Here is a 27,337-nt window from a genome sequence, read left to right on the forward strand (position 1 = left end):
GCTGTACCTTTAAATACTGGACATGTCCACTGCCACAAGCAGATTATTGCGGCTTCTCACCAAAGACCCCAGAGTTACTACTGTGGCTTCCTAAGAAGGGCTGCCGCCGCCTAGAATCACACTCCCGACTGAGGTAAATCTTGTTCACCTCCCGCGTTGCTGACACTCCTGAAGGCTGGTCTCGTAACAGCTGATCTGATAGCCAACATCAAGGTAGGAGGTTCCCTTAGTAGTCACATGTGGCTTGCGCTTAGAACCTAAAACAGCCAATGGGTTCCAATGCGGTCAGCGAGCAGTGGCAAGACACTCGCTCCATAGAGAGCTCGATCCCAGTATCATCTAGCTGATTAGAGGGTTGCTCCTTAATGTAGTATATCTGAGCAGGTTGCCTACAAGTGGTGCAAGCACATCTTTCCAGTGAACTTCTCATTGTTGTAGGAAATCCAGTGTAAATTCAAACACAAACAGTTGGATTATCATTGTATCTGCTTATTTGGTGATCATGGACTAAACATGCTATGCAAACTGAACAATATGCATAATATGACCCTCTGAGAATCAAACCATTGACAAAGTATGAATACCAAGAGAACCGGTGATATCACTGAAAGATGCAGAGACTATTACATGAGCCACATATAGGAAGAGTGCGATTCGATCCAAGAGTAATCAACATTTCCTTCAGGTTCTCATTACCTATAATATATAGTGAGACAATAGTTGTTATAGTTGTATGTCTGAATGTATAAACCTTAGAATAAATGGACTGAACCATCTGTTATAGGTCTTCCTCTCTTCAGTGCATTCCCTTATTGCCTTCCCCTCATCTGGCCACTCTGATCCTCTGTTGATTTTATCTAAGAAACAGAGCTGGAGGAAGGTGGGCCTCTTGAGCGTGCTGCTCCTGAGGAACCAACATAATCATGACAGAGGGTAAACAGGATGTACAGAAAAAGTGGGGAGGGTCGTACTCAAGAACTTTTTCCCATTGGTTAGAGAGTGTCTAGGAGTTATCCCACCCACTGGGTAGTGGCAGACATAAATATGGCACTTAATGCAATCCACCTCAGAACACTTTCTAGACTTGTAGAAGCACAGGCCCTGCTCCCTCATGTACTAAGGAAAGATAACTGGACTCCATGTGGTCAATTGTCATACCTCCTGTGTGGCTACAGGGACACAACAAGCTGCAAAAGGCCTTTTTCCTGAAGTGACCAACTGCCCAGTACCAACTTAACCTGGACTGAACATCACTGGTTGCCTAAGCTGGAGAGAGCCCGGGTATAAGTGCTGTACAATAGGCTCAGGGAGCTGTAGAAGAGATACAGAGGAGCTCCTCCAGGAACCCTGAAAAGTTGTGACTTGAAATTTTGTTTGGACTTCCAGTACCTCCAGAGTCAGCGGGATCATGCAAAGGTGTTCAACTTCAAAGCATCTTCCCAGGAAACAGATTCAGGCTTGCCCCGATGGAGGATTTTGAACTCCATGAAAAACGACTAAGGGCCTGATTACAATGGCGAGGAGACAGCCATTGAAAGCCTGTCGGTAGCGGTCTCCCAGCCAGTTCCACCAATTTCACTGCCCGCAACATTTGGATGGCAAGTAGTTGTGTGGCTGTCGCAAAGACTGAACGATAAGGTTCTGATGGGCTCCATCGGAAGCATAGTTATGCCTACAATGGTGGCGTAGGCATTACAATGTTGCTTTCTGCCGGCCCTTTCATGGCAGTAAACCGGTCATGAAAAGGCTGGCAGAAAGACATTCAGGGCCCGTTGCGGGCCCCCCTTAGTGCCCGGGCCACAGACACAGGACCTGGGGGGGCACCTATGGTGCAGGGTGATGGTGCCTGGTGACCTGCAGATTGGCAGGGAGCCTGGGCAGGATTTGGCGCAAATCCACAAAAACATGTCTGTATGCGCCTTGTTAAAGGAAAGAACTGGTTCAGAACTTGTTTGACCAGGCTGAAGCACCTCACTTAGACATCGGTCTTAAATTCCAGATTAGGGAAGAATCCCCTTTGCCACTCTCCCCCGCAAAACATTGCAAAGGAGGCATTTTCCTCTGTGGCAGGGCCCAAAGGTGAAACCAATCCAGTGTCTGGGAATGTATCCAGGCCACTGGTATCCTGGAGATCTTCACACCAATTCTCTTCATGATAGTGCAGGGCAAACTCGCCTCCAGCATCATATGCACCATTATGCGAATCTGTGCCAAACAATTCATCTAACCAACACACTCTGGTGACCAGCGTCACCCGACCCTTCCCGCACAGCTTGTGGCAGAACTCCTTCTGTCTAAATCAACTCATCAAATACTTGTGTTTGCTACTTTCTTATTTAATTTTCATTCAATGTATTTACTAGACTCATTCATCTTTTTAAACTCTATTTACACAAATTATAAATCAACAATCATTTGCTATTTTTCAATGCCCTAAGCTAGACATATGATTTCCTGTCAAAACAAAAACCATAATTTATACAAAAAATGAGGTTAAAATCTCTTCCAATCCCAATGCATTTCGGGAATGATCCCTTCGTCAGGGGCACTGTGAAAAGCAAACATGCGAAAACATCTATGTTAACCGACATTCAGCACATAAACATTTCAGAACAAATCACTATTGATAAATAAAAACTTAGTGACTTTCTCCATCACCCCTCTGGACTTTGTGCAGAATGTGAAGTGAATAGTAAAAAAGGAAAAGAGTGAAAGAGTGAAAAAAGAAGAACAAGTGAAGAAAATTAAACTGAGCAAAAGCTTACAATGAGGTACGTCAGTTGATGTTGCTGACCAATAACATTCAATCAAGACCGCTTCGGCAAGTTTAATCCGTGGAACCCAGTGATCTGAAATGATGTAGTATAAGTCAAACACCACTATTTCCTTCCATTATGTGCTTTCTGTTGTTTTTAATGTGTTATGTTATTGTGAATAAGTTCTCCTTACCCAAAGCGCTGGGACACTCTTCTTGAGTAACCGTTGCGCTATACAAAAGTATTAATAACATAACATAACATAACATAACAGAAGCCAAACACTGCTTTTACTTCGATCTACACGATGTTGGAACACAATATCCTCATTGCCACTTCTTTTTTTTTTTTTTTAAATTTTTGAAAACCTTTATTGCGCTTGGTGCAGAAATACAAATACGGGCCTACAACCGTCTGGCCGGCCACAGAACATTTGAGCGCAGTTGTCAACTATACGGTCCCCCCAATGGCATTAGGCAATAGAGCAACAATTAAGAACATGTACACTGAAAATTATGTCGCCAGGGGAAGGAGAAATAAAGGTTAATTTTTAAGTTTTGCCGAATTAAACAAAAGTCAATAGAGGATAGGTACAAAGGAGATCCGAGCCCGTACTGTAGTACCCACATGAGTAGGCAGCAAGTATGACAGCAACAATTGCGTGCAGTGTCCCAACAGAATAGCAATACAATAATAAGCAAGCAAACGACAGGAACTAAGTTTGTGCCACTCCCAGCGCCACCCACTCCCCCACAACCTCTATCACAGACCCAGAAAGAAACCAGTACAAGAAAGCGCAGAGAAATGAAAAAAAGGCCCATAGAAACTAAATTATGAAATAAAATCTACCCCCCCACCCTACACCAATGCGGAGGCTACGGCCTACCCCCCCCGACAATGTGCCTGTCGCCCCATAAAGAACCCGAAATGTAGTAAAAGTAAAGGAAGAAAAGAAAGAATAAAAACTCTGAAATATAGAGAGAGAGATCAGACCATTCTAATCTGCAACTCCCCAAATACCAAGGAATCGGGAGGAGGAGCCAATCCAAACAGTCCCAGCCCCTTAACCAAAAACACCCTCCCCACTCAGTTTGCGACTGCTTAAATCAGACATGAATACAACAACAGTTAGGGGAAAGGCAATGTATCGTGTGCTACTGAATCAGATCTAAATCAATCCCAGTCCCGGTCCCTCCCGCCAAGCAACCGACTGCGTAAGGAGCATTTAGCCCTGACCCGACCTAGTACAGACCCCAAAACGAGGCACACAAAGAAAGCCCACCCCCACCCCGACCAAGGACCAAAATGGCCGCATAATGAAGGTGAATACAGTAGTCCCACAAAATGGCCAGCGAGCGTCACCAGTTAATTCTCCGTCCTGAGCAATCAAGTTCCCAAGTCCATCCGGGTTATGCGCGGTCTCCAGAGCGCAGGCCAAAGGCAACAATAGGAGATCCGCCGAAGGGGCCAGCTGTTGTGAGTCCCAGGCTGGAAGCAATAACATAGTTGCAGGCGGTAGAGTGTGAAGCTCCGGAGACAAAGGAAACAAAGTTTCACGGGCACATTCACTGGTCGGCCGGTGGCAGGCTTCCACTGAAACAGGGAAAGTCACGGAGTCTCCTCCAATACAAAGCAACACTGCACCCCTCATAGGCTCCAATGTAGATAGTCCCATGGGCAGCTGGCCATCCAGTGCCCGGCCCCTCCGCAGATCAGCCGCCATTGTGTCGAGACTGGTACTCAGCGCTCGAAAGCCCACCCTCAATTCCGACCTAAGTTCGGTCAGGGCGGCCAGGATATTTTTGCAAGAAATCGGCGGTTGGGGCTTCCCGTAGTCCCGTTCCCAGAGAGGAATATGCAAACTGGTCCCCGGTCCCCTTCGGGCACCATCATCGGCAGACAGGGACGGGCGCTCACCCCCCTTCTCCAAGGCAGCCGACCCCATTCCAGTGGCCGGGGCACAACGCTACCTAAATGCGGGCGCAGCGCGATGCAGCTGCGATACAGGGCTCCACACGCGTACAGACAAGGAAGGTCAGGCCGTCAACACAGGGGGCTACGGAGTTACCGGCCGCACACCAGGCCGATGAGGCAGGCAGCAAACCACATCTCAACATGGCCGTGCATTCCTTTTCCCTCTCCACCGGCCGCAGACAAAGGCGCTCTGCCGAAATGTCTCCTGAGGGGTTGCAGCTCGTAGGGTGCTGGTCGCGGCGTTCCTCAGCAGGCTGCACCACGGGTCTGAGGCGGGAGGAGAGTATCACTCCACAGTATAGGCGATCTCCAGACAGGTCAGCCGCCTCTCGGCCGTATAGACTCGGGGACGGGCGGTGGCAGTGTCTCGGGGCCAGGGCTCGAAGTCGTCACTCGGTTTACTCCGGCTGCCGGGCGAGTTGGGAGACCCGGGAAAGTCGAGGCGAATCAGCACAGCGTGGCGCGCATTTCACTACCGGCATTTCAGGATTAGGTGCAGGATAATTAGCGCGGAAGAAAGGCAGCTGTAGGAGCCGGGAGCCTACACGTCTTCATCCGTCGCCATCTTGGCTCCTCCCGCCTCATTGCCACTTCTTATTCTGCCCTCTAACTTTTTAAATAAGCTTGGACCAAACCGCGTCCTCTACGAAACATATGCATATATCTCATGCATACCGTGGCATACAAAAAGTACCTAGAATGGAATTTTTGTAAGTACCTGGGTTCTGTGTTATTTCCTCCGTATGTAAAGCTCCTTCAATGAAAAGACGGTGGCGCGACCAGACTTGCTAGCGCCTGTAATAACAAAAACACACTCGAAAAAACTGCATCAAATAAAGTAACTTTCTCTGTTGCGTACCACCCCTTCATTGAACCATCGTACCTCAGACTCAGAGCTCCAATGTTGTGACCGCTCATTGCGTTTAAAGACTGCTTAATGAGGCTTCCCTCCGATGATGATCGTTTCACTCTCACTCGGCTACAACAACATAAAAAAGACATTAAGGAAACTGCGTAAACCAGAACTGCTCCCTCTATTCCATGCCGCCAATCCACTGAACTCACGCACCTCAAAATTCAGTTTCTTGCGTTTCGAAACTCATCGCGTTTGAACGCCGCCAGATTAACCTAGCTACCAACGATGGACGTATAAATGTGCAGTAGTCAACATAAACAGCGGACTCATACTGTTGGCTTCCAACAAGGACCCTCTCCAAATAAGTCAACATAAACAACGGACTTGTGTTCCTAAAAACACATGCGGCCATCTTAAGTAGATTCAGGAAAAAACTGTCAGACAACTCCTATGTGTGTCGTTACTATCCATTCTCGTTGTGAAACTCTGACCCAAATAAGAAAGATAAAGTGAATAAAAACCAAAAAATTGTAAGAAAAGAAATATAGGAAATACAAAGTGAAAAAAAGGAGAACGTTTATGTTACTTGTTGCAGTATCTCCATTTCAATCAAAAAACAACATTGCCATGCATCAATAATAACTTTATCTGATAGTACCAATATATCCACACATTTTTTATTCCCCAAAATAAAACTCATAATAATATTATACACTGGTATCCTGGGGATCTTCACACCAATTCTCTTCATGATAGTGCAGGGCAAACTCGCCTCCAGCATCATATGCACCATTATGCGAATATGTGCCAAACAATTCATTTAAGACATAAATAAGGCTCCCTGTTTTCCGAATTTGTACAGATAAATACAGACAGAAAACAATGTGTTTTCTGTCAGCATTTACTTTTAAAAGTGGATAAATAAAGAAAATTGTGCTTCTTTTAAATGACTCTCCATGCTGTCTTTCATGAATTATAGTCCAGCAGCTGAGCAAATGGACAGCATGAGAAATTAAAAAACAAGACGAAATCTCTTAAAATAACAGCATAGGTCAACACACACTTATGTTATAATGCTAGTTATTTACCAGTGGATGTATTGTTATGTAATATTTGGCAGCTGAAATAGCTAAATCACGACAGATATCAAAGTATGAGTTCGATTCTATCAGTTACATAAATAATAAAATGTACAGTTTTATAACTTTATTTATACGCAAAACACAAAATAAATATGGATAAATACAGATAAAATGACCAAAAAATAAATATGGGTAAATACACACTGAAATGTTAAAAAAAAAACAAATCCTAAAACCGGGAGCTCTAGATGTAAATAATAATAATAAATGATCGGATTTGTAGAGCACAGCTATTCATGAACTTATCCGAGAGGCAGGGGCACTATCAGAAACAACGGGTGCCAGTAAGCTGCGGCTCCCTTAGAGTGGAACGCAGCGAAAGTTGAGGTCGGGGTGGTGCTGGACTTCACTATGGGTTGCCTGTCATTGTCTGGTGTTGATGCCGGCATTAGTCGATGTAGTGCCGGAGACGGACTTGGTACCGGAGTCACTACGGAAGTGAACATGGATCGAAAGCAGAGTGCCCAATTGGTGCCAAGGGTGGACCTGCATGCGGAAGTCCAGTTAGGAGGTCTCTCTTCTCTTTGTGGCCCGAAGTGACCCAGTAACATGGCAAAAAGCCGTAGCATGGCATTGCAGAATTCTTCGATCTACTGTGGCGTCGCTCTCAGCCCCTAAAACTCGGGTTGACGAAGGCAAGGGTCTGGATTGGTTCCAAATGGGAACAGCTTTGGGAGAGAGACCGGGAGGCAGGTTATTCCCTCGCACCTTCTCAGTAGATCGAGAATGGCAGGAAGGAACCGAATCCTGATTGGACTTTTTGTGGGAATGACCTCAGCAGCTTGACTGGGCCTTTCCCTTGGACCTAAACCAGTAACGACATGGAGGCTTGCAGTGCTTCATAACAAAGAGTTTCACTTGCCATTCCCAGATAGCCTTGGAGTGCATCAAGGTGCGGTCTCTGTAGGTTGTGGAGTAGTGAACTGACCCCAGGCAACCACATGCTGGTCTGTCACAGGCATCTGTTTGCAACATTCTCCACAAGGTTTAAACCCTGTAGGTTTGGGTGGTGACATTTTCCTTGAATTTATTGGGGAAAAATCTAAATTACAGTCCTAAAAAGAAGAGGGGTAGCTCTAGATCCGCATCAGCTAGCGTGGGAAAAAAGGAACTGATGTCAATGCGTTCAGGTGGCGTGCTTATAGGGCCCCAAGCATTACTTCAGGAGCGGAGCGGAGAGACGTTGGCATGGAGCAACATATTGCCACCTGTTAGTGCACCTGGAAACTGCTTAAGATTTTACGGGCCTAGTCTGACACCTGGGGGAATATTCAAGAGGTGAGAAATCTCTGGTTAGAAGTCTTTATTCGAAATGTTGATGTTGGTATTCGACCACCCACCCCAAATATGAATCCACTTTCTTACAGAAGGTGTCCGTTATCTTAGGACAATAGTTTGTTGCTATATGAAGAGAGGTGATGAAATCGTTTTTTTGCCCCATGAGTGGGTTGTTGCTAGCATTTACAACGTAATGTTTAACCCTCCGGGCATCCATCACATCGCAATCTCCAAACCACTGTGCGTCAAGGTTGTGTCTACCACAGTCTGATCTCTCAAGCTGCAGATCTGTTCACACTGCCCTCTGTACAAGAGCTCACCCTCCACATCCAGATCTCATATTTCTTGACCAGTTTGTTCATCACGGGCTTCTGTCCCTTAGTGAGGGCGGCAATGTTAACATTAAACCTAAACCAAAGTAGGTCTTGCAAGTGGCATGAGTCCACAGCTATCCTGAATCTAAAAACATTTGGTTCGTAAAGATACGTTTTTCCATCAAGCTGTGTAGTAAATAAAGGAGGAAGCTAAGAAAACTCAATGAAACTTGGCAATGAGTGCCAGAGAATTTTTAAGCACTTGAGAGGATGCTTTCTACAGACAATATGGTAGAATAACAGAACGATAGAGTGCAGCTATCTGGGCTTGGGACAGGAGTATACATAACCATTTAAGTATTTTAGCGGACACACACTGGCTCCTACTTAGGCACCATTCAGTAGCTCTAAAAGGAAAAAAAATAAGCCTATCATTTACAACAACAAAAATACAGTGCTCTTATTTGGAGCACTGTATCACAAAGGTTTCTGGAAACAAACTAATTGAGAAGAAAAATTGATATTTGCAGCGTTAACAGTAGGACAATAGCATGTTGAGGAGCCATGTCGGCCTCTTCGGAGAGAAAGCAGCTGTTTTTCGCAGTGGGAGGCCCAATCAGAACACAGCAATGTCAGCTTAAATGTTTAAATCGCTTTTGAAAAGCCTCCTGGCTCCTTAGCAATACTTTATTCAAGGCCCGCTGTCACTCTGTCTCAAAAGGGCCTGACAGATGGATGGCTGCTCGAGTTCCGAACAAAAGAACCAATACTTTCAACAGCACACAAGTCAGCATAGGAACAAATTCGGCAGGAAATGGATTCCAGGGAAATAGTAAACTGTGCTTAAATTGGAAGCCCATTCAGTCCACAGCGCCTCCAAGCCAGACTTCTGCTGTGGAGAACCTCTCCCATGAAAGGTGGTGTCACATCCTGTCAGATGTTCTGCCCTAATTCATGCAATCGCGTCTCAAATGGAGGTGCAAAGAAGACTGCGGGAATGTACTTTACAGAGACAAGCCCAGAGTGGTAGATGGTTTTAAGAGTCAGTTTAGCACCTGCAAGACGCACAACCTTTTTCAGTGTAGCACTAGTAAAGATACTCATAATCTTGGACCCTGAATTCATCTAAATCCTAAATTAATAAAACCACCATTTACTTATCTACTTCACCACCTCTGCTTGCTCATACATGCGATGAAAAGATGGTGGGGATTGCACATCTGTTTATTTGTTTTGCTTAGTACCACACTGTGGCGCTCCGGCTAGCACAAGAGATGAACCAGGAAGAATAAAGACATCATTATGAGGACTCCAGTCTCTGGAACGTTAATTCTGACCTGTCCCTAACAGATTAAATAATACCGGGGGTCCCCTTACCTCAGAAGGTGCAGAATTGATACAGATTCCCTAGAAACCCTGTGAGAAAAAAATAATTTGATGGCATCTGTAATTCAGATTTTGATCCCCCCGTCATTCCTCAGTCTCCCCCGTGGAGTAGATCTCTACTGTTTTAAACAGTTAAAATCTCTGGGAAAAACATGAGAGGTCAACGGAACTAATAATTCCAAATACGGGGAATGACCGAGTTACTGGCCCAATAGGGAATAATGGGCATCTCGTAAGGAGGGTCTAAAATAGCATATAAATACAAAATGTTCTAAAAATATCAGTGAATACATTTTTTGGGGCTTAATTTGAGCCGGAGCTTGCCGGTGCTTAGCACCGGCACCTAATTATGAGGGCCGGGTCTTACCCATTAAGTGCACCTGTCCTGCCGTCAGTAATTGTTGTGCGTGGCACTGGCACACACAGAGAGCGTGTGCTGTGCTACTGCTGTGGTGCCGTAAGGGCTGTGATGCTTCCTGTCACTTAGTTTAAGAAAGTTACTGACGTGTCGTACTGGGTGTTGTTGCCTCGAATCTCGATGCATGCAGTAAATTGTAAACACCAACGGTCGGTGACGTGACTTTCCTCTTCCTCACTCTCTTCAAGACTTAGTTCCGGCGCGGATCAGGCCCAGTGGGCGGGACACTGCACACTGTAGCAGTAGTTGTTGTTGGGCACTTGGACAGGGCTTTGCTGCCCTGGGTTGGTCTTCTTCTGCCGGGGTGGACCACTGGGGCTGTGCACGGCAGAGACAGCGACGCGTGCGCAGATTATGTAAAATGAATGCACGTTCATTTTCGCTGCCCGCCCAAGCATACCCGCACCTCTCCTCACCAGTACCCAGTGGTGGTGTAACTACTCAACCAACGCACCCCGCCTTTCAAAGTAACGGGAATCGGGAGCTGCTTGGGGACGTCGGTTGAGGTTGGCTACTGCTGCAGACTGCGGTACATTATAGCTCTGGACTGCTCAGCAGGTGAGGGCGAGCGATGCAGGGTCTGGCAGGCTGCAGGCGCCATGACGGTGATTACTGGTCAGGTTTTTTGAAAATCATTATTATCTAGATTGGTCTACCAGCGTCTGGTCATGATGGCCTGGGGACGGGTAGGCCAGCGCCTGCGGCCGAATCATCATGATTTAAATAAATCAAGCTGTGCAGGTGAGGCAGGGCAGGGCCTGGCAGGCCGCAGGCGCGGGATTAATGTTTTTCTTTATCATAATTGTTGATTGGTGACTGGTTGTTTGATCATGATGGCCTGGGATAGGCGGCGTAGGCCGGCGGCCAAATCATGAATTAAAAAATAAATCTGCGCAGGTGAGGCCTACTGGTTTAATTTTTTATGTTGATGGTTACGTCACTCTGATCATGAGGTTGTTTTTGATCCCCTAGTTTGATAATCACAATCATGTTTTGTTGGAAGTAGTGGGTGCACTGCAGTGGGCATGCATGGGCAGTCACAGTGGCTATCTGTTGTGCAGTTGCGGCCGAACGGTGCAAAAAAGGGGATGGCACAATCTCAAAGGGCTTTACTTCATTTGCATAAAGGTGTGGTTCCATGCAAATAACAGAACACCTTGACTCTTGGGCCCATGATGCACTGCAAACAATCCATTGGCAGGTGGAATGATTGTACACCAACACTGTCGGTGCACCCCATTGACAACCCTTAGTTGGGGCATGGAGGTCACTGGGACCCCCAGTGATACAAACTGCAGGTGAGTCCCAGTCCTCTTTTGAAAGTGAAGCTGGGTTTGCGGTTAGTTTTACACTGAGTTGCAGATGCGTGGCTGTCATAGTTCGCGCATGCGCTGGGGAGAGCATATTTTCTTCTGCAATCATGTGGGTTGTCCCTGTCTTGCACCAGGAAGATGCAGCTAAGGTGGGGTGCAGCTCGGGCAGGGATAGGGGATAGTGCATCAGAACTGTAATATGGGCCCAGTTCTGCCCGGCCAAACGTCAGAAATCCTTAAAGCAGTGAGGGTTAAAAACCCTCTACAATGTGGTAGCGATGGTGTTGCAGTGGCACGGACACTTGCCAATTCATTAGGCTGCTGCACCTTAATAGTTCCTTGGAAGAAGGGAGCCTGCTTCAGTGTCTTCCTCCGGTCTCCTTTTGCCTCTGCATTTGTCTGAAGTCCCGTTTTTTCCTCTGAACCTTTTCCTCATTTTAAATTCTGCAAAACTAGTTTCACATGTGTGAAAGTGAGCACCACGACTGGATGAGCTACTCACACCTACCATGGGGCAGCTTGAGAGCTCCAGCTTCACCCCGTGTGTCAGTCAATGCTCTGGCTACAACTTTAAGTTTGAGGCCATTTGCATAATGTTTGTGACTATCTTGCCTATAGCAATAGAATACTTCATCCCACTTACATTGCATTAGAACTCAAAACAGAAACAAAATTAATGCCCCTCTCTTTGTGGACTAATCTGACTGATGCATCAATGAAATGGCTGTGTTCAGATTCAATGATCCATCAGGATTTATAAAGCGTGGCTAATCATCCGATGGGGTATCCAGGCGCTTGCAGATTCCGGAGGCTTTTTTGAACAGCCAGGTCTTGAGCTTCACTAACCAATCGACATGCTGCTCTCATGCTATTAACCAGCATGAGAGAAACATTAGGATTGGATGGAGTGGGTTGCACCAACGCTCCGTCAGGCCCTGGAGGCCTATGCCTGCTCTCCACCGAGATGTCTAATACAGCTGAGTTGAGAGTTGCAAAGTGTGCATGTCAGGCTGGCCGTCGTAAGACACTGGAGGTTGTGGGCGGAGCGGGGGAAGTGGGTGTGGCCTGCTAAAAAAAATTGAGCACCTGCACTTCATATTTTACAAATTAAGCACTGCGAGACAACTCTCCGGCCCTGCATCTCTAGACACTGGCTTCATTGAGATGACAAGTCGGGGGTATCCCGGTCTCAGTATGTACAGAGCCAGGTGGAAACCTGTTAGGGAGAAAACAGAGTACACACATCTTTGTTAGATACAGAAGTGCCACAGACAGTAACCAGCTGATAGTCTGAAACTAGTGCACACCGTTGCAAGCTTCATTAAGGGCTCCCAGATCCAATGAGTGATATTAATCAAGTAATGCATCTGGATCTGGACAGGTCTGGAGGGGGCAAAGACTCCTCACCTGGGGGAGAGGGATTAATCCTTCTGTTCCAGTGTTCACAGACCTCTCCCTCCCTATGTCCACAGCTCCAACTCTAGAAACAACCAAATCTTCCTTTCTACCTGCCTCACGGAGAAAGAGGGAGTCTCTCTGAAGAACCGATTAAGATATCTGATCAGGCAGCAGATGTGTTGTAGATCTAGTGCATTGGGAACACCCTAGGGATATGAGGTGGAGATTGAACAGGTACTTCGTGATGCGGCCAATAAGATGGAGTTACAGAAAACTATCACTGAAGACATGGATATCAATCATACATCCAATATTTTGCTTTCTGCACTGCTGGAGGCATTTAAGGAGGAAAGCTTAAAATGCTAGCATGAGGGATAAGAGACACACTCCTCTAATAAAAGCAATATTTGATAAGGAAACAAAGAATACCGAGGGGAAACCCAATCTCAGGTTTTACAGTAGTTATATGAAACATGATACAAAGCACATGGGATACTGGCTAACAGATTGAAAGCTAATGTGAGCAGGAACATTCTATATGACTTGCCCCCCAGAGGGTGACCTAATACTTTGAAGACAGATCTAGTTTGCCACTTTTACTGCTCCTAATAATCTGAAGACGAAGGCACAAGTGAACAGGTTTTTCTTTATCTAACAGCACTTCTTGTCATCAGCACCAGGTTGGTTGGCCCCAGTGAAATACTGGAAGTGATTTTAGACATTCGAGGACTGACATCTAGCAAGGGTGTAGGCCCCAATAGGTGTGTACAGGACAATTTTATAAAACCTTTGCTCCGATTTCGGCCCCATTACTAACAGGAATGCTTCAATCGTTTTCAACTAAAGCACAGATTTTTTTAAATAACTTTCTTTTCATTAATTTTGGGAAAAACAACAAAATATCATCATTAGCATGTGGCAGAGTACATGTTCAAAAGATCGTACCTGATCAACACATATGAGGATGTTCGTTATGATCTACAGTCATAATTTTGTAATAGGGATATAGTTTTGCACAACAGTCCCAACAGTAACCACAGCTAGGATTAGCTAACTAGTCATCATTTCAGATATCAAAATATTCAACCCATGCACCCCAAAATCCAGCACTGTTTAAAGTAAAAAATATCTGTGCCAAGTGTGAAGGATCGTTGTGTCTGTGTGCCAAGTCAGAGGAGAACTGCGGGGAGAATGAGGACACCGCCACCTGTGCCAAGACAAAACACTCGTGCCACGATCTTGGACGGGGTGGCAGATGATGTTTGCCAATAAATTCAGGGAGCACCATCCGTGATTTTAATGTCTCCCAGGTTTTCTGGCATGTGCATTCTCAATAAACACAGATTTGGAATAGGTCCATGTTAGAAATGAGGATCTCTAGTGGGCAATGGTTTGCACCTTTGTCCAAATAGGGACCCTTGCTTCAAGTCGGGGTTAGGGAGTTATGCCCTTAGACAACCCATGCTCACCCCCGTGGTAGCTTGGCACAAGCAGTCAGGTTTATCTCAGAGGCAATGTGTAAAGCATTTGTGCACACATACAGTAACACAGTGAAAACACTACAAATGGACACCACATCCGTTTACAAAAATAGGAAATCTTTATCTAAACCAAATAAGACCAAAACAACAAAAATCCACCATACATTTATCAAAATATGACTTTTAAAATTTAAAAACAGTTCTGTCTATAGCAAACTATGGATGCATCACTTTCAAAACAAAGTATCTGAGATGCGTAAAAAATTACAAGCAAAAACAGCCGCAGGAAAGGTGATGGGTCGGTGCCTTACACGCGGGAAAGGTGATGCGTTGGTTCCTTACTGCCACGTAGGGGAGGTGATACGTCGATTTCTTACGGTGTGGGGAGGTGATGCGTCTGTTTTTTACTGCGGTCCCAGCGTTGTGGTAGATTTGGCGCCAGGTGCCATGCGTTGCGCACCGGACGTGAGGCGTTGGAGCCTGTGCGGTGAGGCTTCTCGGGGCTTTTCCATTGTCTGGCGTCTGTTCTGAGAAGTGCACAGCTGTGTAGTGGAACTTGGTGAGGCTTTGCATCGTCCAGTGTCGGTTTCAAGAAGTGTGCAGCAGTGCAGTGGGACTTGGACGAGGCTTTGCGCCGTCTGGTATAGGTTTCACGGAGTGCGCAGATGTGTGGCAGAACTCGGTGGGGCTTTGCGTTGCTTCTCTCTGGTTCCTTTTTTTGATAATCAATTTTATTCATTTTATGAGAGACCAACAAGAGATATGCAATACAAGCCGCTTGTAAAAGACGTTGCGCATGACATTTACATGAGAATATCGCATCACCATAGATGAACCCATAGACAGTCAATAAAAACAAACACTGCTGCACCCATTCCAGTCCTCGAGTGCCCAGTAGGAGTGTCAATCTTCCACCCCTCCAATCCATTTACCCCACATATGGAACTTCTTCGGGCAGCCTCTGGCCTCATACAGGGGTCGCTCCTGTGCGGCGCACCAATCCACCCCTCTGCGCCAGCGCCTCGCGGTGGGGACAACCGAGTTCAAACAATTATCCCTCTTGGCCACCATCAGAGCCATATTTAGATAGAGATTTTCAGCTCTGGAACAATCCAACCCTTCCGAGATACCCAGAGACCATTCATTGGGTTGAGGGGTACCTCCCAGCCCAGAACCTCAAAGAGTTCCCCCGTTACTGACTCCCAGTAGTGTGTGATTTCAGAGCAAAGCCATACCATGTGATAGAAGTCGGCCCGGGGGTGAATGATGCGTCTGGTCGGAGTCCAGCGCGATGGAGACGCAGCAGCATAAGATAGACAGTGTGAAGGTAGTATACTTAAACTAGACGAAGCCTTGCTGATGCTGTGACTGTTTTGGGTGCCATCAAAGCGTCCCTCCAATCTACATCATCCAGGGACCCAAGCCCATCTGTCTCTGAGGTATGATAGTGTGTTAGGGGTGTTATTGACGAAGGAGTGATATATACGGGACATCCCTCCCTACCGTAGGTTACCGGTCATAGTCTGGACCTCGGGCGGGCTATATTCGGGCAGGGAGGTGCCCTCTGAGATGTTGGAGTGGAGGGCATGATGTATCTGCAGGTACCGATAGAATTGGGAAGCGTGAAGGGAGTAACAAGTCTGTAGTTGTTGGAAAGTGGAAAGTGCGTTTGTGACCCCCACCCCAAACATTCCCAAGTAGCGAAATGCCAATGAGATCCCATGCTCTAAAACCAGATTCTCTCTGGTTCTTACAGAGATCAGCTGCAAAACCCACTTCTGCGGCCCATTGACTGACCGGAGGCACCTCAGGCAAGGGTAGGACTCACAGATGGCAGAGTATCTGCAGGTACCAATAGAATTGGGAAGCGTGAAGGGAGTAACAAGTCTGTAGTTGTTGGAAAGTGGAAAGTGCGTACGTGACCCCCCACCCCAAACATTCCCAAGTAGTAAAATGCCAATGAGATCCCATGATCTAAAACCACATTCTCTCTGGTTCTTACAGAGATCAGCTGCAAAACCCACTTCCGATGCCCATTGACTGAACTGAGGCACCTCAGGCAAGGGTAGGACTCACAGATGGCAGAGTCCAACATCACCAGCCGAGTTGCAGGAAGTCTGTTGTGTCCCTGAGACTTAACAGAAGGCAAGCACACACAAGCCCTTGGAGAAACTTACCAAGCAGGATACACAGAAAAGTCCAGTCCTCTGTTCTCTCCTTGGCAGAAGCAGGCACTGCAGGCCAACCCAGTAAAGCATCCACAAAGCAATGGGGAAGTACTCCTCTGGCAGCTTCTCCAGCTGTTCTCATTGGAAGAGGTTCCTCTTGAGTCCAGAAGTATTCCAAAGTTCTGGGGTCTGGGCTCAATATTTATACCACATTTTCCTTTGTTCTATTGTGGCAAAAAGTCTCAGCCCAGTCCAAACTAGTTCTGTCCTCTCTGGTCCAGTTTCTTGGCAGGAAGTGGAGACATCATTGTGCAAAGGGGACAGGGCCTATTCAGGTACAAGGAACACTCCTCCCACTAATCTAAATGTAGCCCAGGTCTATTCTCAGCTCAGCTCTATGTCATCCAGGAAAGGCAGGACACACCTCAACCCCCTCCCCCCTGTTGGCTATCTACAGTGAATGCACATCCCCAGCTCCGGTCACTCCACAACCAGTCAATACCCAACCCAGCAGAGGCACATAGGATGGCTAAGCAGGAAAATGCCCACTTTCTAAAAGTGGCATTTTCAAACACTTAATTTAAAACCATCTTTACTAAGATGTGTTATTAAATTCTGAGTTCAAAGAGCCTAAACTCATTAACAGAGGCCTTTGACAAGATAGTCAAATGTAATCTTTAAGCTACGATTAACCAAATGACTTCAGAGCATATACACACGTCAACCTTTTAATGGGGAGGTAAAATCAAAATTGTAGTAGCTCTACAAAACAGCTATTTATTTAGGATGATCCCCTTAGTGGTATAGAAATCTATAATGTTACGATCAATGTCAACATTAAACTGTTTGTACGGGGAGGGACAGGCCTAAGGCTAAAAAAAAAAAAACTGTAAATTACAAGCACCCAGAAGACGCAGAGGCCTTCATCTTCCAAACGTCTTCATATTATAGAGTTGATCACTTGTCATAAATGGTTTTCTTCGTGCCACGCAGAGCATCGATGGTAGTTGGTTAGCATCGAAAGAAAATGATTCCAAAGCTTAACTCCATTGTACAAGTCTAAATCCTTCCGAGTGGAGTACAAAGTCCAATGCTTAGAGTGATGCTGCCCATGGGTCCAATCCTTTGCCCCATTATGTACCAATGCAGGCCTCACCATACGATACATAGAAAGGACTGGGCCACGAAGGGATGTACGTAAACCGAACAGCTACTTGTAAAGAGCTTGCCCAAGCCTTTCCACTCAGTGTACTGGATATGGACCGGGCAACAGGCATCTGCAGCAATATTGACACTTATTACATTACATACAGAGTCATTTTCCATCCCTCCCCCCCACACACTTTTACGCCATCACCACATTTTTGAACTAAGGAATCCCTAATCGCATGCTACCTCAAAGCCTGCAGACAGTACAATGGAGTGGTGTTCTGGTCTGTAAGGAGTATACATTTATATACATTATTTTTTCTAAATGGGTCAAAATCATGTTTAATTTTAGCAAACCACACTCCAACACACATACTCAGAAGAAGAGTAGGCACCTCTATTACGAGCACATAATGCATATTTTAGGGAGTAGAAAATGACGTTTTTTAAAATATTTTAAAGCATTTCAAAATTGGCATTGGTCTCCTCTCAGATTATATAAGAACGGTCTATTACACCACTCTAAATGTTGGAGATGTAGTTAGGGGAATTGTGATATGCTACATATATTTTGGAGTTGTACGGCCAGAGAACAGTACCAGAACAACATCTGGGTAACATCTGAGTTAGAGGTGTATCAATTACTCCATGAGCAGAACTAGCTTTGTTTAACAACAAAACATATATCACAGATGTGTCCAATCAGTGACATAGATGGATTTCAGCAGCCTTTGTAGTCGCCATAACGTGTCTACTGAGACACTATAAAGCAGCTATGACTTGTAGCCAAAAGAAATGTCTGTCTGAACTAACAAGAGTAGCCTCTTGCAAGTGGGGTATTTACAAGAGCAATCACCAAATAGAAACTCACCACCCTCCTCTTTTTTTCTCCCTTGCTCATGCAAAAATATTCCTCGAGTAGGTGTAATTACTGCATGAGTAAGTGTATATGTGTTTGTTAAAATCTGTTAATCTTGATTCTGTTAAAGGTGGAACTTGCAGTTCAAGAATCAAAGCCAACTTATTACCTTCTATATTCACTTAGTTGACAAACAGATGAACACACAAGTTAGTGAATTGGGTACTGTGACTTTAAGGTAAATATTTGTCTGTTTTTACCATTTACTAATCTGTTCGTGAATCTTAACCAATATTTACAACAAAATGAACTGCAAGTAAGCCTCTGCTCTTAACTAGCGTAGCAATGGCAAGTAGCAGTATGTCCTTCATCGATAATGCATGATGCTAAGAAATGGGCCATTTTATTAAGTGTGGTACACTTTTGTACTTTACCCATTCACAGAAAGATATATTTACTACAAGCCTGATGTGCCAGATGAAGTGTATTTGTTCCTGGAAGGTAAATGAAGAGTACTGTGAACATTGCTCGAGTTCACTAATAAGCAATCACGACAATATATGCAGGAGTACGATCAACGTGATGGATGGTGCCAGAAATAATGGTTACAAATCAGCAGGAAAGAATGAGGACCTGACACAGAGTTTGTGTGAAATACATCTCATTTGTTTGAGCATGTTGCGTTATGAACTTCGTAATTGACGTTAAAAACAGAGGCGGAACTACCGCAATGAACAAGCCAGAAAGAGGAGGTGCCGGCGGAATCAAAGCTCCAATGGGAATGACAACACGGAGCAAAAATCAGAAATAAATATGACAGTAGTCAATTTATCACAGAGGGCACTCACCCAAGATGAGAGAGATACTTTGGCTTTGGGACTTTCATTTTGTCCTTCCATGAACATGAACTTTGCTGAGACACGGATAGATTTATTTTTGTTTTGAAGAAAATTTAAATTGAAAAAATGGTTCGCAACGAAGCCACAGACTAGGAGAACTGTGAGTATTTCTACGACTATCAGTAACCTTGACACACATGATGTGGAATTATTGCATGCCATTGACTAACTTTGAGAATGTCAACAATACTCCAGATTGGGACACATGGGGTACTGATGTAGGGGTTAACCCTGGAACTAACTTCAAACCGAAATCGGTTTTTCTTCCATTGATCCAATGCGATCCGATTGATGTATTTGAAAGAGGGTTTTTGAAAGATCTAACTAGAATACGCAACCATAAGCTATCATGGACAAAGAAAAATCTAACAGCTGAACAAATTATGGCTATTGACAGTTTAAAATGTGACACTAACATCGTCATTAGACAATCTGACAAAGGGGGGAATGTTGTGGTACTAGACAAGATAAAATATCTGAATGAGGGTTTGCGACAACTAAATGATGAGAATCGTTATTTCTAAATTGTCTGTGATGAGCTATTGAAATCCAACATAGCTTTTAGGGATCTGCTATTAGAATGGAGTGATAAGGGGTTACTGGAATGTGAAGAGTTTCAATATCTGTATTGTGCGCATCCCAGAATACCAATTTTATATTTACTCCCTAAATTGCATAAGGACCCCATAAATCCACCTGGGCGTCCTATTGTATCTTTGATTGGATCTTTATTGGAACATACTTCCAAATACCTAGATCATTATCTCAGACCCTATGTGATAGCTCTTCCATCATATATCAAGGATACCACACCCTTTCTAACGGTTGTCAATGGAATACACTGGGAGAAAAATTATACCTTGGTTACACTAGATGTAAGCAGTCTTTACACTAGTATCCAGCATGAGCAGGGTTTGGAGGCAGTGAAACACTTTCTCAAGACACGATCTGTTTCCTATTTACAGCATCTGAAATGATCATATCTATGATCGATTTCTGTCTCCAAAATAACTTTTTTTTTCTTTGACAACATCTTGTATCGACAGTCACAGGGCACAGCCATGGGGACCTGCTTCACCCCCAGCTATGAGAATTTATTCATGGGCTCGTGGGAGGAGCAGGTCGTCAGGGAAATGGCAGAATTTGACAACGTAGCCCTGTGGCTTCGATACATCGATGATATTTTTTTCATTTGGTGTGGGGATGCGGTGTCTGTCAAATTATTTATTGATAAACTCAATCTCAACCATCTGAATTTGAAATTGACGGAACACATCAGTAGCCAAACGATTGAGTTCCTAGATGTGGTTGTGGAAGTTGTTAATAACTAACTTAACACTAGACTATTTCGCAAAAAGACTGTGGGAAACCGCATTCTCAATGCTACCAGCTGTCACCCCCGCAATCTAGTGTATAGTATACCATATGGTGAACTACTTCGCGCTAAGCGCAATTGCAGCACACAAGAGTCATATGAAGAGGAAGAAAAAGTCATGTGTCAAAGATTCCTAAATAGAGGTTACAGTCAGAACATGATCAACACAGCAAGAACACGGGGTTGATCTAAAAAACAGAGAAGAACTACTGAACCCTAGAATAGAGACTAAGGAACCTGAGAAAGTTAGATTTATCACCACCTTTTCTGGACAAGCACATGAGGTGCGAAAGATTTTCAAAAAACATTGGCACGTCTTACAGACGGATACCCATCTCAGTAAATATCTTAATGATAATCCCCAAATTACATTTCGTAAAGGGAGGTCACTTAGAGATGAGTTAAGCCATAATTGTCACCTCATCAGCAGTTCTGAAAAACCAAGGAAATGTGGGTTTCAAATACTGCCGCAAATGTAAAGCTTGCAAGTATAGTCAGGATTGTAAGACACTCATTATCCCCAATACGAACAGGGAGTTTACTATACGTAAACATCTTACTTGCAACACACCTTACAGTGTGTATGTATTGATATGTCCATGCAACAAATGGTACGTGGGCAGCACGAAACGCGAAGCCAAGAAAACACCTACGTGCCATAAGCAACAATAACAGACAATATCCCATAGAGAGGCACTTTTTTGCGGAACACATGCAAGATGAGAAACTTGTCCGCTTGGTGGTGATTGACAATGTTGACCTGGGGGTAAGAGGGGGCAATCGTGAATTGTCCCTCAGAAAAGTAGAATCCAAGTATATTGTGGATTCTGAATGTCTGACACATAAAGGATTTAATATCAGTGACGAATTATCTATACATTTACATGCATGATAAATTCTACTTTAGTATACATTGCATATACTGTCTGCAGTCTTCTTGATTTTAAACATCATTATTTTTTCATTGTTTTTAGATTTCACGTAACACGGGGTAGCGGACGAATGTGGATCACAATGCGGGACTACTTGCACAATTGTCAGAGATTCTATGATTTAATTGCCCACTTGGGCTAGATTTCAGCTAGGGTTCGAGGTTCACGTTATGACATTCCTGCCCACTGGGGCCATGATTTTCATGAAGGTCGCTCTGTTAAAACTAACCCACTGTTTGGTTGGTTGCATAGCAACTGTAAATAACAAGGGCGGTATTTAATTTACCGCGTTGTAAATTAGCGAGTTCCCAGGAATATAATCAGTCATGTTATGTGATGGGAATAAGCATGTATTTATGCATTACAATATTGGTTTTACTGCAATTATAACTCTTTCAGTTTCTTAGCAACAGCGACCTTCAACCAATGAGGTTGCAGTATGTTAAATGAGCCAATGGAAGCCAGGCTTTCTAAAACACGGAATGCTTTGTGAACGAAAAATTTTGAATTCTATTTGTAGATAATGAGACAAAGAAAAACAACATGTTTGTGCATTATGTACGTTCCCGCAATGACGTTATTTGATGTTATATATTTTATGACATGAATTATGAAATTACGTGCAACGTCAAAATTATGGCGGATTTCTAATCACTATTTGTCTAAGTACAAGATGGTGAAATTAAGAGCTATGGAGGAGTATTATACCTAAAATGTGCAATGAATTCACGTAATATCTTGTATTGTAACCTGTTACAACATGTCTTCCGCATTTCCCTGCTTTCACATGTGCACAAATAACATTGAGGGTGTTGGGTATTTCAAAATGGCTGTTAACACCACTAGACGAGCGTGACCAAGCCTTATTGGCGAAACGCGTCGTGAAGATTATTTCATCTGCCTAATAAATTCTTAAACTGGAGCTCTGGGTGTCCTGTTTTCTTCGATATTTTTTGAGGATTCGTGGATTGAATTTGTAAGCTTGCTGGTAGCTGCAACAGGACGGCCCGTGACAGCCTGATTCCTAACCAGCATTGGTGGAGTGTGTGTATATATATATATTATATATATATATTATATATATATATTATATATATATATATATATATATATATATATATATATATATATATATATATATATATATATATATATATATATATATATATATATATATATATATATGTTTTTAAACCCTTTTATTAGATTTTTATGACTGGCAAAGTTCCAATGTAGGTCTCAAGCTATTGTACCAAATGTACCACTCTTTACCAAGGGACTCGGGATCAGCAACCAACTATAACCAGTGTCAGTGGCAAGCAACCATTCTATATATCAACCATGTCTTCCATATTTTCTCATGCTTCATTGGGGTTCCCTCTTGCTCTGAAAATTGGTAGCTCTTGTGTTCTTTAAGTGTCATGCTTCGCCTTACATATGCTCACAACTGGGCTTCCATCATTTTTCAATTTTGCGCTATGTCTCACTTGACTGTCACTAGACTAAGGCCAATAAAGTGTTTTCTAGACCTATTCATTGATGACCATAAATAGTTTGAACATCAAAAGGTAAAAAAACCCGAACTTTTCAAAAAATTAAAAAAAAGAGTACAGTATAGCTGCAGAGAATTCAGTGTCTCTAACATGTTTACAAACAATGTATTCCCCAAGAGAGTGAACGTTTATTGCTGTGAACGCTGTGTTTTACACGACTGAAAGATTGCAATTATAACAGCTCAGCATTTCCTCCCCAAAAAAACAAAGTCTTAATTTGGGCCTTAAGAAGAAATTTGATGTTTAGAACAAGGAGGCCATAGAAATGAGTCAAGTGCCGGGCCTTAGATAACACAGCAGTAAAAAAGTCCTTCAATTGAACAGGTATTTCTCAGTGCACCACAGTCGACAGTTGGTTATCTCTCAGTTCACTCACTTGTATGTTAGATAGCCTCCCCGTTGGAACAGTGAACAACATCCAAAGGTTTTCTAATTTTGGTGCTGATTTGGATTACAGTTGGTCAGACAGCCGCCCACTATTGCGGCAGTCATATGGTCCAGGATGCCCGCCACCCCTTCCACCACAAATCCCAATGGTAGGAGACAGCCACATTTTTGAACTTTTGGAAGACAGGGGGGCCTCGCGACCCCCCCTGGCCGTATTTATTAAAATATGAAACAAAATGTAAAACTTTAAATTAAAAACGTTTAATTTATCATGTACAAAATTCAACTTTCATTACACTTGATGAAGACAGGTATCCAGGCTAACCTTAACAAATCTCTAATACAAAGATTTTCCTAACCGAGTCTAACATCATGACATCATGCATTGCATATGAATTTTGTACATCCTATCGTTAGGGGCCAACGGCAAGGTCTTAACCGGAGTCAGATCCCTATCACCAAATTTCCGCCCTCACGTGTGAGTGGCGCATGCGCAGAGGACTTTACCCTCGTAGCCAACCGTAACTTCCCTTGTCATGGGGGCCCCCTTCCACTCGGCGCCATCTTAAGGACGTCCGAGTTCCCGTGCGGGGTAACCGTAAGAGGACAGCATGGACCCCCCCCCCTTTCCCCGCACTCTCCTCCGCCGCAGCAGATATCCGGCCCCCGGGAAATTCGTGGGAGGGGCATATAGCGGTCTCCCCCTGGGAGGGGCCTATGGCCGTCTCCCCCTGGGCGATCCCATCTGTAATGGGTGCCGCCCCCCCATGGGAGGGGCCAATGGCCGCCTCCCCCCGGGCGCTCCCATCCATAATGGGTGGCGCCCCCACTAGGGACCTTGAAATCACTGCTCACCGATCATGACCTTACCGCCCGACCGAAGACTAAATAAATACGACAGTTAATGACCTACTAGTGGGAAAAAACCTATGCATAATTTATATCACAGCTAGATATATCCCTCACTGCTACCTCTGCCCTTGTAGAGCGGATGTCCCAGAATAGTACTCAACATACTATAAACATTGCTACAAAGGAGAAAAATGTCCTATAACAGAGAAACCATTTTATTGCATACAGTTTATCACACTTCTACAAAGGAAAAAAGGCCTGTAGACAAGTATTCAGTTGCATACACAATCTTAGAATCAATCTACAATGGGAGAAAAGGCCTAGACAAGACGTTTATGATTCACAATCAATTGCAAATCACAACTTTGTTTACTCCCAAACTTCTGCAACAGGGGCTGGTGGGTGGGTCAAAAAAACGCTGCTTGTTCCCTTGAGGGCTCACGAGCGACGAGTGGTGCAGCCTTCAGAGCGCGGAAACAAGAGGACGCCTGCCTGGACCCACACGCCTTTTAACTTGCAGCGGGGAGGCGGGGCAGCATCCCCCTCCCGCCCAAAAGTGCACGGACTTCCGGGCGGGTGTTAGGACAACACTCTTAGGCGGCGGGGGCGTGCTCCAACCACGCCACTTTGGGCATACCGGCCGGGGACACGCCCCCCCCCTGCAAAAGTTTCCCGGGCGGTCGGGGCACCCAGCCATACGTTCGGGATGACCGAGAGGTCTCCCCTTTCCATATGGTCCGGGATGCCCGCCACCCCTTCCACCACCAATCCCAATGGTAGGAGACAGACACATTTTTGAACTTTTGGAAGGCAGGGGGGCCTCGCGACCCCCCCGGCCGTATTTATTAAAATATTAAACAAAATTGAAAACTTTAAATTAAAAACGTTTCATTTATCATGTACAAAATTCAACTTTCATTACACTTGATGAAGACAGGTATCCAGGCTAACCTTAACAAATCTCTAATACAAAGATTTTCCTAACCGAGTCTAACATCATGACATCATGCATTGCATATGAATTTTGTACATCCTATCGTTAGGGGCCAACGGCAAGGTCTTAACCGGAGTCAGATCCCTATCACCAAATTTCCGCCCTCACGTGTGAGTGGCGCATGCGCAGAGGACTTTACCCTCGTAGCCAACCGTAACTTCCCTTGTCATGGGGGCCCCCTTCCACTCGGCGCCATCTTAAGGACGTCCGAGTTCCCGTGCGGGGTAACCGTAAGAGGACAGCATGGACCCCCCCCCCTTTCCCCGCACTCTCCTCCGCCGCAGCAGATATCCGGCCCCCGGGAAATTCGTGGGAGGGGCATATAGCGGTCTCCCCCTGGGAGGGGCCTATGGCCGTCTCCCCCTGGGCGATCCCATCTGTAATGGGTGCCGCCCCCCCATGGGAGGGGCCAATGGCCGCCTCCCCCCGGGCGCTCCCATCCATAATGGGTGGCGCCCCCACTAGGGACCTTGAAATCACTGCTCACCGATCATGACCTTACCGCCCGACCGAAGACTAAATAAATACGACAGTTAATGACCTACTAGTGGGAAAAAACCTATGCATAATTTATATCACAGCTAGATATATCCCTCACTGCTACCTCTGCCCTTGTAGAGCGGATGTCCCAGAATAGTACTCAACATACTATAAACATTGCTACAAAGGAGAAAAATGTCCTATAACAGAGAAACCATTTTATTGCATACAGTTTATCACACTTCTACAAAGGAAAAAAGGCCTGTAGACAAGTATTCAGTTGCATACACAATCTTAGAATCAATCTACAATGGGAGAAAAGGCCTAGACAAGACGTTTATGATTCACAATCAATTGCAAATCACAACTTTGTTTACTCCCAAACTTCTGCAACAGGGGCTGGTGGGTGGGTCAAAAAAACGCTGCTTGTTCCCTTGAGGGCTCACGAGCGACGAGTGGTGCAGCCTTCAGAGCGCGGAAACAAGAGGACGCCTGCCTGGACCCACACGCCTTTTAACTTGCAGCGGGGAGGCGGGGCAGCATCCCCCTCCCGCCCAAAAGTGCACGGACTTCCGGGCGGGTGTTAGGACAACACTCTTAGGCGGCGGGGGCGTGCTCCAACCACGCCACTTTGGGCATACCGGCCGGGGACACGCCCCCCCCCTGCAAAAGTTTCCCGGGCGGTCGGGGCACCCAGCCATACGTTCGGGGTGACCGAGAGGTCTCCCCTTTCCATATGGTCCGGGATGCCCGCCACCCCTTCCACCACCAATCCCAATGGTAGGAGACAGACACATTTTTGAACTTTTGGAAGGCAGGGGGGCCTCGCGACCCCCTCGGCCGTATTTATTAAAATATTAAACAAAATTGAAAACTTTAAATTAAAAACGTTTCATTTATCATGTACAAAATTCAACTTTCATTACACTTGATGAAGACAGGTATCCAGGCTAACCTTAACAAATCTCTAAGACAAAGATTTTCCTAACCGAGTCTAACATCATGACATCATGCATTGCATATGGACTTTGTACATCCTATCGTTAGGGGCCAACGGCAAGGTCTTAACCGGTGTCAGATCCCTATCACCAAATTTCCGCCCTCACGTGTGAGTGGCGCATGCGCAGAGGACTTTACCCTCGTAGCCAACCGTAACTTCCCTTGTCATGGGGGCCCCCTTCCACTCGGCGCCATCTTAAGGACGTCCGAGTTCCCGTGCGGGGTAACCGTAAGAAGGACAGCGTGGACTCCCCCCCCCTTTTCCCGCACTCTCTTCCGCCGCAGCGGATATCCGGCCCCCGGGAAATTCGTGGGAGGGACATATAGCCGTCTCCCCCTGGGAGGGGCCTATGGCCGTCTCCCCCTGGACGATC

The 27,337-nt window shown here is 45.1% G+C and overlaps 1 protein-coding gene across 2 annotated transcripts in view; it reads right to left on the reverse strand.

The window, feature by feature from the left end:
• FBXL17 (F-box and leucine rich repeat protein 17) overlaps positions 1–27,337 on the reverse strand; it is a 1,859,129-nt gene that overhangs the window by 1,011,669 nt on the left and 820,123 nt on the right. The window contains exons 7-8 of one of the 2 annotated variants that reach the window (XM_086961003.1): positions 5,614–5,709; positions 5,451–5,525 (exon numbers count right to left, since the gene is read on the reverse strand). The exons of the other annotated variant lie outside the window; for it this stretch is intronic. Of the exons in view, the coding sequence (XP_086817129.1) occupies positions 5,519–5,525; positions 5,614–5,709 (103 nt within the window). The 3' untranslated portion in view covers positions 5,451–5,518. Of the gene's footprint in view, positions 1–5,450; positions 5,526–5,613; positions 5,710–27,337 lie in introns of those variants that run through there. 2 annotated transcript variants of the gene reach the window in all.

Source organism: Lissotriton vulgaris, chromosome 3_1, assembly GCF_964263255.1.
Source record: "Lissotriton vulgaris chromosome 3_1, aLisVul1.2, whole genome shotgun sequence".
Classification (NCBI taxonomy): Eukaryota; Metazoa; Chordata; class Amphibia; order Caudata; family Salamandridae; genus Lissotriton; species Lissotriton vulgaris.